At 46.3% G+C, this 16257-nt stretch overlaps 2 protein-coding genes across 2 annotated transcripts; both read right to left on the bottom strand.

The window, feature by feature from the left end:
- Positions 1-2195: 2195 nt before the first annotated feature.
- LOC309354695 (olfactory receptor 6C74-like) lies at positions 2196-3218 on the bottom strand (the record flags this gene model as incomplete). Its single annotated transcript, XM_081884960.1, has 1 exon — positions 2196-3218. The coding sequence occupies one exon, from the start codon at positions 3216-3218 to the stop codon at positions 2196-2198; it is 1023 nt and encodes a 340-aa protein (XP_081741086.1).
- Positions 3219-7324: 4106 nt separating this feature from the next.
- Positions 7325-8275, bottom strand: LOC309354693 (olfactory receptor 6E1-like; the record flags this gene model as incomplete). The annotated part of the gene is made up of 1 exon (XM_081884957.1): positions 7325-8275. One exon carries the CDS (start codon positions 8273-8275, stop codon positions 7325-7327), a length of 951 nt encoding a protein of 316 aa, XP_081741083.1.
- Between the last annotated feature and the right edge of the window lie 7982 nt (positions 8276-16257).

The following is a 16257-nucleotide window of genomic DNA, read 5'->3' as shown; positions in this document are numbered from 1 at the left end:
GTTACAAGAAAGGAGATTCTAACTAAACAACAGGAGGAACTTTCTGAGGGTAAGAGCTGTCCTACAGTGAAATGGACTCCCTTGGAAGGTTGTGGACTCTCCTTCCTTGAAGGTTCTATCAAGAACTGTACTCGCAGGAAAGCATGGTTGCTGACACAGCCATTGACTGCATCCAGACTCTGCCTATCTTGGAAGAGTTAGATGTCCTTCCTCCCCCTGATGAGCTGAAGAACACCATCAACTCCCAGGATAAGACAGAATCCCAACAGAAGTGTTGAAGGCCTGCCTCAACTCTTCCCTCAGGGTGCTCCTCCACACCTTTTCTTGCAACGTTGGGAGACAGGATCCATGCCACAAGACATGTGTGACCCCATGTCAGGGGCTGGACTGAGGAGGAATGGTGGAGGCCAATCCCCTTTCTCCTGAACCTTCCTGAGAACAGGAGGACAGTATAGATTTAGAACAGTATTTAGTAAAACACTGCAGAGGGCAGAAGCTGGGAAATATTGGAAGAGGAACAGCAAGAAGAAGAAGCGCCAGGAGAGAGACAGCTGACAGACTCAGTGACCTTGGAAAGCATACCTGACCCCCCTCCCAGGACCAGGCGTGCACTGAAGGTAGTAGAACAGAAAGCTCAGATGCAGAAAGCTCAGATTAGCCGATGCAGGGGTGATGCAGAATAGGGAAGACACATGGGGGGTGGGACTTTATTTGCAGCAACACCATTATTAGGGAAGGCTGCATTCCTTCCTCACTCTCTGTGAATTATTGAATAAATTGCTTGGTAAGAACTATCATTTCTCTGATTCTTGGCTGACAACGCAGCCTGACACCGCAGCACGATCAGTCATGATTAAAAACATAGCTTTTTAAAGTGCCCCATTCTTTAACTTGGTAATTTTAGAACAATTGGAAAGTAATCCCATAAGATTCAAGGAAAGAACTCACTATGAGTTAATTGTTTTTTTGTTGATTTTAAAAAGCAACCTCCCTCTGGCTTTATTTTTTTTAACCAAATTTATTAATCAGCAAAGGCAAAAGAGATAACTAGATTGAGATATCCAAATAAATACAAAATAGCAAGGGATCCAATACAAACAAATTCAAGGAGGTGCAAATTTCAAAGAATGGCCATGTTTTGGTTCTCACATTATTTCAGAAAGTGTGAATTAGGTGGGCTCATCTTGAAATGTGAACTGAAAAAACTCTTTCCCCATCACTAATTCTGTTGAGCACATACAATATCCATTCAGAAAAAGCTCCCAGCTTTTACTGCTAATGTGTACAGAAGACCTGATTCTTCCAAAGATTACAACAGAAAATATCCACAACTGATAAATGTGAGGACTTCCATTAGCTCTCAAATGGGCTCATCCCTCACTTCCTGGGTTAAGAGTTGTTAAACCACTCCGGAAGGGAAAAAGGGATCTCCTAATGTCAGGCTTCAAGGAATCGGCTTCCTCCTCCCTTGGCAGTAGATAAGCAAAACAAAGTGAGCGGAGTCTTCTTACTAGTTTGAATTCTATAAGAATCACAGTGAGGGATAACAAATGTCTCCCACTAAGAATGGCGGTATTCCCAATTAAGGCCACACACGCGCGTGCACACGCATGCACACACACACACACACACACACACACACACACACACCCTCCCAATCTACGTCACCCCTATGTCTGGTAACCCGAGCCTGTAGTTGCTGTACTTTCTGTTCAGCAATTTTCTCAGCTCTCCTAGAATGTGGAGAGGGAAGGGAAGGGGGATGCTATCCAACAACTGTGACTCTGTTAACCCTCTCTCTTCCAGTGTTTCTTCTCCAAGCTGCTCTTCATCCATTTTCCCAGCTTTCCCCTTCTGAACTATGCCCCTCTGCAAACCACTGTTCTACATCTATACTGTCCTCCTGCTCCTGGGGAGATTCAGGGTCAGGGGGAGGCAGTAGCTCCCACCATGCCTCCTCATTGTAGCCCTCCTCAGCACAGTCCCTGACACCTAACAACTCTAAGAACCCTTAATAAACTACAGTTCCTGGGATACTTTGAGGGGAAGCCATGGGAGTTTAAAGAGGTGCAACACTGCTTTAAATGCATGGTGTGAATGTGACCCATTCCACAAAACAGAATTTAATGGAAATGGTTGCCTATTGCAGCCAGCACCCAAAGGTTCCTGATTTTGATGCCAAATCCTACCCAAAATCAATTTGGAGTCTTATAAAACCTCCCAACAAATTGCCTAGTTGTTCCTCTCAAGGCATCCTGGACCTGTCTGTTCCTAAGGCAATATATGAAAGGGATGAGAAGAGGGGCCACCACAGTGTTCAGAAGAGCCACCCCTTTGTTGAAAATTAATTCATTGGCGCCTTTTGGTTTTATGTACATGAAAATGCAACTGCCGTAGCCGAGAGAGACCATGATGCTGTGAGAAACGCAAGTGGAGAAAGCCTTTTGCCTCCCTGCAGTTGATGGGATGCGCATGATGGTGGAAATAATATTGATGTAGGATACAATGTTTATAGCCAAGGTCCCGAGGAGAGAAAGAACAGCGGTGAGGAGAACCATGAGTTCCAGAAGACTTGTATCTGTGCATGCCAGTTTAATCAGAGGCCCAATGTCACAGAAAAAATGGTCCATGGCATTTGGACCACAAAAGGGCATTTGAAATAATGTAATTGCTGGAGCCATGATAAGCAAAAATCCCCCAGCCCAAGAGCAGAGCACCATCAATGAGCAGGTTCGGCCATTCATTATGGTTGAGTAGTGAAGAGGGTTGCAGATAGCCACATATCTGTCAATGGACATGACCGCCGCCAGAGCAAACTCTGTGGTTCCCACAACCAGGTATAGATACATCTGCATGAAACAACCAGGTAGGGAGATAGTCCGTTGGCCATTGACCATGTTGGTCAAAGCTTTTGGAAGGACGGTGCTGGTGAAACCAATGTCCACAACTGCAAGATGTCGGAGGAAGAAATACATTGGGGTGTAGAGCTGCTTATTCACCAGCGTGATCAGAATAATCACTGTGTTTCCCAATATGGTCAGAAAATACGTGGTGGAGAGCAGGAGAAAGATCAAGATTTCAAGCCAGCATTTGTCACTGAAGCCCAGGAGTATGAATTCCCTCACAACAGTGTTGTTCCTCATTTCTGGGCACTTCTCTGAAAACAAAGTGAAGGAAAATGAGTCAATAAGGCTGGCCTCTCCAAAAGCAGAAGTCATTTAGTGTTGATTCACTCCCATTAAATCAATACAGTAATTCCTCATATATTTAAGAATGGACTTGCTGAAACCAATCAAGGTCTCTATGTGTCAGGGACTGGCTGGATGAGGAAGAGTTTGGATTTGATATCCCGCCTTTCACTCCCCCTTCAGGAGTCTCAAAGCGGCTAACAATCTCCTTTCCCTTCCTTCACCACAACAAACACTCTGTGAGGTGAGTGGGGATGAGAGACTTCAGAGAAGTGTGACTAGCCCAAGGTCACCCAGCAGCTGCATGTGGAGGAGCGGAGACGCGAACCCGGTTCCCCAGATTACGTGACTACCACTCTTAACCACTACACCACACTGGAGGAGTAGGGAGGGAGTAGACTCCATGCGTTTCTGCTTGATACTAATAAATGAACTGAAGAAGAAGCTTGCTGCATGCCTGGTTTCTCTTGGCTGTTCACTAAGTGTGTTGCCTGTCAGCTCCCTCATGACACTAAGCAATCCATCATATTTTTTCTCCCACAGTGGCAAACCAGATGTCTGAGGACCGTGACCCTCAGTTGTTTGTCTCTAAATTTTTGGTTGTCTCCATGTATCAGTGAATTTTGGTGCCAGTGTAAAGTCATGAGGTCCCCATTTTTCAGCAGTTCAATATGAATTATTTTGGCATGGATTCTTCAAACACAGCTGAATCGTTTGAGGAAGGAGGAAGAAATGTGGGCACTGTAAATCTGGAATTTATGTAAATAATATCGTGCAGATATGTAATAATATTACAGAAACTAAGGTAAACTAATAAGTAGTAAATGTGTAGATATGAATTGGGGTATGAGTTTGGTTGGGAGAGGAAAAGAGTCTGCTTGGAATGTGGGAAGTGAGTGGTGCTTGGATAAGAATTTGAAAGGGAGTGTGAATAATGGGAGACAGTTCAGAGAAATAATTGTGTGGTAATTGCAGTGAGATATGGGAAGAGTGTTTGGGTGGTGGCAGAGTTAGTTTAATAAAGGAGGCCCAGCCTTGTTATTAGTCGCTGTGCTGTATGTAACCAATAAGACTCTGTAAAACTTCTGTAACACTAATCAATCATCAGACCTTTTAATATTTGTATCTCAATAAATTATTTTATCATACACACTTGCCTTTTGATTGGTAATGATAGTGGTAGGAAATATATGCAGGTACAGTGGTACCTCAGGTTACATACGCTTCAGGTTACAAACTCCGCTAACCCAGAAATAGTGCTTCAGGTTAAGAACTTTGCTTCAGGATAACAACAGAAATTAGGCTCCGGCGGCGTGGCGGCAGCAGGAGACCCCATTAGCTAAAGTGGTGCTTCAGGTTAAGAACAGTTTCAGGTTAAGAACGGACCTCCAGAACGAATTAAGTACTTAACCTGAGGTACCACTGTACTTACTATCTGTTGTAGCAGATGCGGTTGGCGGATGGGTGGCAGCTAATAGATTGAGGTTGAATTCTGACAAGACAGAAGTACTGTTCTTGGGGGACAGGGGGTGGGTGAGTGTGGAGGACTCCCTGGTCCTGAGCGGGATAACCGTGCCCCTGAAAGACCAGGTGTGTAGCCTGGGAGTAATTTTGGACTCATAGCTGTCCATGGAGACACAGGTCAATTCTATGTCCAGGGCAGCTGTTTACCAGTTCCATCTGGTTCGCAGGCTGAGACCCTTCGTGCCTGCAGACTGTCTTGCCAGAGTGGTCATGCTCTGGTTATCTCCCGCTTGGACTACTGCAATGTGCTGTATGTAGAGCTACCTTTGAAGGTGACTGGGAGTGGCTGCCAGGACCATATAACACCTGTTCTAGAGGATCTTCACTGACTCCCAGTACATTTCCAAGCACAATTCAAAGTGTTGGTGCTGACCTTTAAAGCCCTAAACAGCCTTGGCCCAGTATACCTGAAGGAGTGTCTCCACCCCCATCGTTCAGCCTAGACATTGAGGTCCAGTGCTGAGGGCCTTCTGGCAGTTCCCTTACTGCGAGGTTATAGGGAACCAGGCAGAGGGCCTTCTCGATAGGGGCGCCCTCCTTGTTTAACACCCTCCCATCAGATGTTGAGGAAATAAACAACTATCTATTCTTCTAAAAGGCAGCCCTGTTTAGGGAACTTTTTAAGGATTGATGTTTTTATTATGTTGTAAGCTGAGGATAATAATAATAATAATAATAATAATAATAATAATAATAATAATAATAATAATAATAATAATAAATAAAAAATTCAGATGTAACTCTCAGAAACCTAGCCCCAAGCTGCGCATCTTACAGAGAGAAGGAGAAGTTGTTAGAAGAGAGTTGCAGTGTTATATTGTTTATAACACAGCCATTCACCATCCGGATACGAGTTCTCTGCAAAGTACTCACCACTTACAATCCAAACTCACCAGAGGGCTTCAGCATATTCTCCTTGGTCCTCTGCAGAATGGTGCCTAGTCTCTGATTTCTGCAGATGGTAGATGAGTGCCTAGAACTTGCAAGCTGCAGCTGTTAAAGGATCTTAAATGCAAGACTCAGTTGTGCTGAAGCTGATTTTCTGCTTGCTTCCCAAGCAAAGGTAAAGGCTAAAAACTGCACACTCTAACAGAGCAAGGCTCGGTATTATAGGGGATTTACTCCTGGTTTAGAACACATAGGTTTCCCATTTTCCATCTTTCTCAGTTGACTATGCCTTCCTGAATATTCTTTGCTTCTTTGCTTCATATAAGCTTATCAGCATGACTGTATGTATTCCTACATCTCTTTGCATCAGGACTGAACATGGAATCAGCCTCTCAGACATAGTGGTGCATGCTGACATCCCTAAGCACAAAGCATAAGAGATATTGGGTCTTTACTAGGTAGGCTACACAAGAGACGTTTGTTTTAATTCTCTGAGGAGCAGGAAACCTACTGTACAACTGATGAATAAAGCTAATTTTGTAACATATTAGTCTCTAAGGGTCATAGGTTGTAGATGTGCATTCCATGTGCATTGGCAAGTTCTTTTTAGTTATTTCATACTATTATTTTTGTAGATGCAAACCAATATGTAACATAGTGTTCAACCTTTAATTACTTCCCTGATAGTTTATGATCTGTTCCTTTTAGGAGTCTTTTGGTGTGTGCTTATTTTGTTGCTTTTTCATTTTGTAATTTTAATATTTGTATTAGCTTGCTGGAAAACAATGTGTGCAAAGCCTAGAGTGAATTGTATTATGTGAGATGTTACTCATACAACTTAAAATCTTCATTGGTTTACATGAAAATTACATATACAGTGGTACCTTGGCTTACAGCCACAATCCGTTCCGGAGGTCCGTTTGTAAACCAAAACAGGTTGTAACCCAAGGTGCGCTTTCGCCAATGAGGCCTCCCCCCCAAATTGTTCGTAGTCCAAAAAAAAAGGGGGGGGTTAATAAAAAAAAAGAGGTTGCAAACCCGGACACGCACTTCCGGGTTTGACGTGTTTGTAATCCAAAACGTATGCAAACCAAGATGTAGGCAAACCGAGGTACCACTGTATATTGGCAGTAACTAACAAAAGAAAACTATTTTCTCCCAAAACTTTGCTTTCTTCCTTCTTTTACCCTCCTTATTATTTTTTTATTTCAGCAATTTTCAAGTTTTTTTGCCAACCATTCACACTGAATGCCTTTGCGTTTGTTGCCAGAATATCAGTTGAACTGAATGCCATTGGGAAACAATGAGAATTCATTCTGCTGGTAACAAGTTCAAACCTGAGACTGGATGCTCTTTACCTAAATTGTTTTAGTCACTGATACTATGTAATGAACACTGTTGCTGTTTGATTCAGAGGGGAGTGAATAGAAGGAGCAGAAAGAGGAAAAGAAAGGATCACCATTAGCAAAATAATAGCAGGGTTTGTCTGGGCAGAACATCCACCTTTTGTGTGGTGGTAGCATGCATTTGACTGAGCACACAAAAGGTCACTGGTTCAATCCCTTGCATCTCCAGATAGGATTAGGAATGTCCTCTGTCTGAACCCTTGGCAAGCCTCTACCCATCAGTATAGAAAATACAGGGCCAGATACACCAAAGGTCTCTCTCAGTACAAGACACGCTCCCATGTTTCTAAAACCTTTCTACAGTCCCATTTCAAATCATCAGTGCTTGGAAATCCCAGAAAACTTAATTCTCTGACCAATGACATCTTTCAGGGCCTCCTTGACCTGCTTGTTCCTCAAGCTGTAGATGAACGGGTTGAGTAGCGGAGACACCACATTGTTCAGAACACCCACCGTTGTGCTGAGGTCCAGTCCCCCACTCTGCCTTGGTTTGACATACATAAAAATGCAGCTTCCATAGGTGATGAAGACAACCAGAAGGTGGGAGGCACAAGTTGAGAAGGCTTTCTGCCGCCCTGCCTTTGAAGGGATGTGCATGATAGTAGAAATAATCTTAAAATATGAAACTATGGTCACAGTTAAAGTTCCCAGGACACTAAAAGTGGCCAGGAGAAAATCAAGCAATTCTAGGGACTGAGTATCAGTGCAAGCAAGCTTTACCAATGGCAGATTATCACAGAAGAAGTGATTGATGACATTTGGGCCACAGAAGGGTAAATGGAACAACAAAATAAGAGGAACAATAAGGTATAGGAAACTGAATATCCAAGAACCCAACACTAAGTGGGTACAGAGACGACTGTTCATGATGGTTGTATAGCGAAGTGGATTACAGATGGCCACGTATCTGTCAAAGGACATAGTAGCCAAGAGGAAGAATTCAGTGGTCCCCAGTATGAAATAGAAAAAGGACTGAGTGAAACAGCCTGCAACAGAAATGGTTTTGTCATCAAAGGCCAGGTTGAGCAAAACCTTGGGGATGGTGGAAGAGGTGAAACCAATTTCCAAGAGAGAGAAATTTCTGAGGAAGAAATACATGGGGGTCTGGAGACGATGGTCAAGCAAGGTGATGGAGATGATAAGGACGTTCCCACCAATGGTCAAGAAGTAGGTGATGAGGAGAAGTACAAACAGGAGAAGTTGTAGCCACCGGACACTGGTGAAGTCCACAAGGATGAATTCAGCAACTATGGTAGACTTGTTTTCCATTGTAGGCATTCATCATTCATTTGTAGGGAAGGTTTTCTAGAAAAGAAAAGAAATCCAATTGGTAATGGAAAACTCAAGATGTCTTCAATCATTGTTATAATGTCTAAAGGCAGTGTGATGGGATAATGAGCTGCTTGTGCGTAAAAGCTTGATCCCTCTGGTGTTTGGCTGGTCAACCAAACCGAGGCACTAACGGAGCCTCCCAAGGCGTGACTCCGTTAGTCGCTGGTAGAATCTGACAGTGGGCGTCTACGAAATTTACGCCAGCATAAAAGTTGTTTCACGGACATGCGCCTTCGTGACTCTCTGCGTAACAGCTTCCGGCGAAGGGTGGGAGTTGCCAACGGGGGTCTTGTTACCTCTGCACTATTCTCACTAGAAGTATCCCAGAGCCCTCCCTCCTCCGACTCCCCTTCTGCCGGAGCTTCTGCTCTCCCCCTGCTGGTTCCCTCCTCCGCTGCAGAATCTCTCCGAGTCTGCTGGAGCCTCTGCACCATCTCTCTTTCCGATGGCAGTTCCCTGACATCCACCTCCCCCTCAGGGCCCCCTTCACCCCCCGCTTCCTCTCCCACTGGCGGTGAGGGCGGAAAGCCCCTAAAGGAACTCTCCTCGTCGTCCGAGGATTCAAACACTTCTAACCATGGCGTACCGTCTCTCTCCCCGTCTTCCTCTTCTTCGTCGGAGTCGGCTTCCTCACCCACCCCTGACTCTGGGAACCCTCCAAACTCTCCTTCCTCATCGGTGGTCCCAAAGTGTTCCCTTCTAAATCGTGCCACGGGTTGCGGTTTTTTTGGGAAACGCCGATGAAATGTTTCTATTAAAACCTCGTCATTGACTACCTCAGCGGGTACCCAAGTGTTTTCCGACTCTACTTCCCCCTCCCATTCTACCAGATATTCCACCTGATCCCCCTTCCACCTGGAATCAATGATTCCTGCCACGTTCATGTCGCGTTCTCTCTCTTCTATCACGGGCGTTCGGGAGACCTCTCTCTCACGCTCTCCCCCCCATTCACGTCCCTCTCGGTACGGCGACAGTAATGACCTGTGAAATACTGGGTGCAATTTCATGTGACTGGGCAGTCTGAGTTTGAATGCTACTGGGTTCACCTGCTGTATGACCTCAAAGGGTCCCAATCTTTTGGGTTTCAGTTTCTTACAACCCCCCTTGAAAGGTAGTCCCTGGGTGGATAGCCACACCCGGTCTCCCACCCTTATAGTTTCACCTTCCCTCCTATTTTTGTCTGCTTGCTTTTTATATTCTTCCTTGGCTCTCTCTAAGTTAAGTTGTAGCTGACGGTGGATGGCTTCCATCTCTTCAACAAAATGTTCCGCCGCCGGCACACTCCACCTCTCCCCTCCTTCTCCTGGAAATGCCCTGGGATGACACCCATAATTTGCCAGAAAGGGACTCAGCCCTGTGGACACGTTCTCAGCGTTGTTGTAGGCAAATTCTGCCAGAGGTAACTTATCTACCCAATCATTTTCTCGGTCCTTTACATAACACCTCAGGTATTGTTGTAAAATCCCGTTTGCCCTTTCCACTTGCCCATTTGTTTCCGGGTGCCGGGCAGTGGAGAAATTGATTTCCACGTGCAGTAAGCTCATAAGTTTCCTCCAGAACCTGGAAGTAAACTGTTTCCCTCTGTCGCTGACCACCCTCAAGGGGGCGCCATGCAACCAGAAAATATGCTCTACGAACAACTTGGCGGTTTCCTCCGCTGTGACCGCATGTGAACAGGCTATAAAATTACACATCTTAGTTAATAGATCTACCACTACCATGACCGCCGTTTTGCCCTTGGATTTTGGCAGGTCCGTCATAAAATCTATGGAGACTGCCTCCCATGGCCTTTCTGGTGTGGGTAAGGGTTGTAAGAGCCCCGCTAGCGCCACCCTCTCCGCTTTCGCTCGCTGGCACCTGTCGCAACCCCTGACATATTCCCGTACATCCTCCCTCACCTTGGGCCACCAAAACTCCCTGGTAACCAACCACATGGTTTTGTGCTGTCCAAAATGCCCCGCTGTGGGGCTATCATGCAACTGCTTGAGTACTCTGCCCCTCAGTTCCCCATCGGGTATGTACAGTGCCCCTTTGTAATACAACGCCCCACTCTTTTCTTCAAACCCCCCTGTGTTCTCCTCTGTCCTCCTGAGTTCTCTGAGTTTCTCTTGGGCGTATTCGTCGTTCTCCGTACCCTCTAACAGTTCTTTCTGCCCCACCAAAGCCGCCCCACACACCCAGCGGTCTTCAGGGATTACGTGCCTTGCTTCCGGCGCGCCCTCCCCCTCTAAGTACTCAGGCTTTCTGGAAAGAGCGTCCGCCCTTACGTTCTCGGACCCTGGCACGTAACGAATCTCAAAATTGAATTTGGAGAACTCCTGGGCCCATCTCACTTGTCTCTGGTTCAGCACTCGGGCTGTTCTCCAGTACTCCAGATTTTTGTGGTCAGTCCGGACTTGAACCTTGTGCTGCGCCCCAATCAGCAAGTGCCGCCATCTCCGGAATGCTTCATGAATAGCGAGCAGTTCTCGGTCGTATACTGTGTAGTTCCTCTCGGATTTGTTCAACTTCCGCGAGAAGAATGCACACGGTCTCCATTCAGACGCATCTTTCCCCGGCTGGAGAAGCACGGCCCCTACCGCTCGGTCTGACGCGTCAGTCTCCACTCGCATTGGTTGCCGTAGATCCACGTGCAAAAGTTGCTCCTCCGACGCAAACGCTGCCTTTAAGCGTTCGAATGCCCCTTGCGCTTCTTCCGTCCAAGCAAATTTTTTCTTGCTGCTAAGACAATCCGTGATGGGCGCTGTTAAATGGGCAAAGTTCTTGATGAACTTCCTATAGAAGTTTCCGAAGCCCAGGAACCTTTGCACGTCCTTCTTGGTCTTTGGTGTTTTCCATTCCAGTACCGCTTGAACCTTGCTGGGATCCATAGCCAACCCCTTGTCAGACAACCGGTACCCCAGGAATTCCACCTCCCTGCTATGAAACTGGCATTTCTCCAGTTTCACCCACAGCCGATTTTCTCGCAGTTTGCTCAGTACTTCTCTGACATCTCACACATGCTGCTCCTCATTCTCTGAGTACACCAGGATGTCATCTAAGAACGCCACACAGTTCTTGTAAAGCAATGGCCCCAGGACGTGATTCATGAATGATTGAAAGCAGGCGGAGCCCCCTTGTAATCCAAAAGGCATAACTAGGTACTCAAACGCCCCCAAGGGGGTGAACATAGTGGTTTTCCACTCATCCCCCTTCCTCACACGTATCAAGTTATATGCCCCCCTAAGGTCCAGCTTGGTAAAAATCTTCCCTTTTCTCACCCGTGTCAGAATGTCATCAATTCTGGGCATAGGGAAAGTCACTGGTTCTGACACAGCATTTAGGGCCCTGAAATCACACACAAGCCTGGGTTTGCCCGTGTTTTTTTTGTCCACAAAGAACACTGGGCTACCCCCCACCGCTCGTGACTCTCTGATGAAACCTCGCTTGAGGTTCTTGTCAATGAACTCCCTTAACTCCTGCATCTCACGGTCTGACATGGCATACAGCTTGCCCACTGGCAATTGTGCTCCTGGGAGTAAGGTGATTTGACAGTCAAAGGGTCTGTGCGGGGGCAGTTTATCTGCTTCCTTTTCACTGAAGACGTCAATCAAATCAGCGTATTGTGGTGGCACCTTCCCCTTGTCAGTCACTTCCATCCCTGCTAGAGTGGCTCTGGCCCCTGCCTGACCCTCTCCCTCCTTGCAGTGTTCTAGGCAATGTGCTGAACCAAAGGAAACCACCCTCTGATGCCAGCCTACTAGCGGATCGTGTAGTGCCAGCCAGCTCATTCCCAGAATGATGGGAGCTCCTCCCAAGGTGGCTACATTAAACGCTATCAGTTCTGTGTGTCTTGCCACCCTCATAATCATTGGTACAGTCTGTTGGCTCACTTCTCCCCCCAACAGTTCCCTCCCATCAATCGTGGTTACTTGCAAAGGCTTACTTAATGGGAGAGTTTGTATCTGGTGTTCAGCAGCAAACTCCTTACTCATGAAATTACAGGAGCTGCCTGAATCCAATAGCGCTTTTATCTTTAGTGGGTGTCCGTTTGACAGTTCCAGCAACACCTCTATCACAAGCGCTGGTCTTGGAGGTTCCGGCGTGGGCACATTCACTACTCCCTGGCCTGGCTGCTGTGCCCTGATGTTGGCAACCAGGCGTTGGCTTTTACTTGCTCCTCTATTTCTCCTTCCTCCTTTCCCCCAACAGTTCCCGCCATGCCCTGCCATTCCTTCCTTTGCGGACAAACTCTGGCAAAGTGCCCTGGCTGTTGGCAGAGATAACATCTCTTGGCACTCTTTCCCTCCTTCTTCCGCCCTTCACTGGTGTTTGAAACTGCGCGCGCGCGCGCTGTTCCCAGTTCCATCGGCTCTGCGGGCGGAAAAGACTGCTCTGGAATCTCTGGAATGCGGAAGTCCTTCCAACGTTCCCCCTTTCCTTCCCGCTTTTCCAAAGCTCTTGCTTCTTGGCGCGCTCCTATGGACAGTGCAGATTTAGTCAGCTGATCCATAGACTCCGCCCTGGGCGCCCGGGAAAGTTCATCTTTCACAGTTGGGGAGAGCCCTTCTTCAAATAACATTTGAATTGGTTCACTTGCTAGATCCCACCCCAGTCTATGAATAAGCATAGTGAACTCAGTCCAGTACTCACGTACAGATCGGCTCCCCTGTTTGCACCCCATCAACTGCCTCCGCACCACCCCCTGCTCAATCTCGCTGGAAAACATCAAGTCCATGGCGCGAAAAAACTTCCTCGTGTCCTTTAAGATATCATTATTGGCTGCCATCAGGGGTCGAACCCAGTCCCTCGCCTCTCCCTCTAGATGGCTAATTACGTACGCCACTCTAGAGTTCTCATCGGTGAAGTCATCAAACAGTAGATTGAGAGCATATTGCATCTCCGTTCTAAAGGCTTGATAGTTCCTGGGATCCCCCCCAAATCTCTGCACCAATCCAGGCACCTTTCTGGCAAGTGGGGCGGTTTTCCCCTTATCCGCATCTTGAGCCCTCCTCTCCTCAAGCCTCGCCGTTTGCAGCGCGAGCTGGACCTCCATCGCCCTGTACCTTTCCTCCAGGCTTGGACCTGCTCCAGCTCCAGCTCCTGCGGTTCCGGCTGGTTCGCTCATGATGCCCTCTGCTTGCACAAGCTGCTTTCAAAGACTGTCAGATTGCTGTGATGGGATAATGAGCTGCTTGTGCGTAAAAGCTTGATCCCTCTGGTGTTTGGCTGGTCAACCAAACCGAGGCACTAACGGAGCCTCCCAAGGCGTGACTCCGTTAGTCGCTGGTAGAATCTGACAGTGGGCGTCTACGAAATTTACGCCAGCATAAAAGTTGTTTCACGGACATGCGCCTTCGTGACTCTCTGCGTGACAGCTTCCAGCGAAGGGTGGGAGTTGCCAACGGGGGTCTTGTTACCTCTGCACTATTCTCACTAGAAGTATCCCAGAGCCCTCCCTCCTCCGACTCCCCTTCTGCCGGAGCTTCTGCTCTCCCCCTGCTGGTTCCCTCCTCCGCTGCAGAATCTCTCCGAGTCTGCTGGAGCCTCTGCACCATCTCTCTTTCCGATGGCAGTTCCCTGACAGGCAGCATTGACAGCAATCTGTAGGAAATGCTGAAATATGAGCAACCAAGAATAAAGCAATTTCGAAAATGAAACAATGGGTGGAATTAATCAGTGTATGTTAAGTTAAACATTTATATTTTTCTTAAATAGTCAACACATTGACCTTCAATCTTTACAGATCTAGGATCTGCTTTTAAGGCAAATATACATTTATGGACCTATTTCTTAATATTTGCCATATATTTTCTCTTGTTGCAATCCACCTTGGAACAGGTCATGATCACTTAGTGGGTACTGACCCACTAGCTGAAGATTGGTTGATTATTTAATTTATTCTCCACTTAATATATTAAAAATATCTCTAAGCAGTGTACAAAAATCTCAAGCAACCACAGACAACTTAAACAAAATATTACAAAAATATACAGTTGCATATAAAAATGTTACATTAATACAACTCTCAGCCCCCAGGTTTTCACCCAGGGTCGAAACAAACTCTCACCTCACCCACAAAAGTTCCACAATGATAAGAGTTCCAGGAAACAGCGGGCATTGCCCTGGTCTCTCACTCTAGACTTGTTTCTTATAGGCAGGCCCAAGGTGGATGGCTCTTCCTCAAGCTGCCCAGAGCAGTGTCCCGTTCAGGCCAGTGGAACACACAGAAAGAAGGGAAGAGCGGCAAGAGGAAAATTTGTGGGGACTGGGGTGGGAAAGAAAAGGAGAGATCAATCTTTCAAGCTGCTTCTCGTGACTGTATAAATAATGATCATCTTTCTTGGTTCAATAAGAATGACATCACCATGCTTGCCAAAGTTTTTCCTCCTTTGCTCTTGTAACTATTCCCATTGAGGTTAATTGGTGAACACCATAACTATATTCACTAGAGAATTCACTTTGTGTACGGGGATGTGGGAGGCAGGGACCGTTTTACTTCAAAGCTGGGATTCATTTACTTTATTTTACCCCTATTCATGAATCACTGCCTATAAAATATCTAGAATATATTTTATAATAATAATAATAACAATAACAATAATAACAATAATAATAGCATTGATGATAAAACAATTACAACAGTTTTGTATGTAAAACATTTTTTAAAAATGCCATATATAGAGACAATTTCAAAGTCAATGTAGATCAGGCCAGGGATGATAAAAATCTCCACTTAAATGCCTTGAAAAAGAAGGTCATCAGTTGGTGCTTTGAAGACAACAAGGTGGTCCCTGTCAGGCATGAAATGGGAGAGAGTAGTGTCACCACACTAAAGACCTAATTTCTACATCACACGAAACTGATATCCTATTGGCTATCAGTTGGCTATCTAAGAAATGGAAAATTTTTGTTGGGATGCTTTGTTAATTTTGTTTGATTTGGCCAATGGACCAATGGACAGTGCTGGCCCTACTATTAGCTGGAGGGAGAGGGCCACTTCATGCAAGAATGGTGAGCGGCAGGGAGCAATGATGTCAGAGACCAGGCTGAGGAATATTGCTCTGATGAGGAATGGTGGGAGCCTCCCCCTGCTCCTGACCAGGATTGTGAAGCTGCCCAGGAGCAGTGGAGCAGTATAGATTTGAAGCAGTGGTTTGCAGAGGGGCATAGTTCTGAAGACAAAAGTTGGGACGAACGGGGGGGGGCGGTGAACAGCTAGGAGAAGAAGAACTGGGGGAGAGAGAGAGTTATCTGACTCTCTCGCTTGAAAGTCCACATCTGCCCAGCCCAAGGTCACGGCGAGCAGATAAGGTGGCAGCCCAGAAAGCGAAGCAGTTGTGAGATCAGGTTGCAAGGCGTGGACGTGACTAGAGAGGAAGTGGGTGGAAACCTTAATTCGGAACACCGTCATTCTGAGAATGGCTGCTTTGTTCTTTTGCTGTGATCATTCAAGACTCTTTAAATGGTACGCGGCTCTTTTTGCTTTGTTCTGCTTATCTCCAGCCAAAGGGGGGAGGAAGCTGAGTCCCCAAAGCCTGACAAATGGTGAGGTGTTGAAGGACAAAACTTTGTGTGCCACATGGTCTTCCCTTTAACCTTCTAAACTAGCACAGTGCCCTCAGGTGACTGAACAGACATTTCTAACACATGCTACATTCATAACAATTGAACAAATAGTCAGCCTTGTTTTCTGTTTGTCCTTCAACTTAGGGAAGGTGTTTTTCAGCAAATACTGTATAGTCTTTCTCTTCTAGCTCCCAATTTCATGTCTCATACTGCTCCACAGGGTCCCCCAACCTTCTAGAGCAGACTTGAAGGGAAGTATGGGACAATGTAGAGAGAAGGAAAGAGCAGGAATTACCTTCTCCTCCCCTTTGATGGAAGATTCCTCAAAATCAATAAGCCTTCTGCAAGCAAAGAGGCATCAGTATGTTTGT

This window comes from Podarcis melisellensis (assembly GCF_964234715.1).
Source record: "Podarcis melisellensis genome assembly, chromosome: 13".
Taxonomy (NCBI): domain Eukaryota; kingdom Metazoa; phylum Chordata; class Lepidosauria; order Squamata; family Lacertidae; genus Podarcis; species Podarcis melisellensis.
Note: the sequence above shows the minus strand (reverse complement) of the source record. Positions and strands in the feature narration are given on the sequence as shown.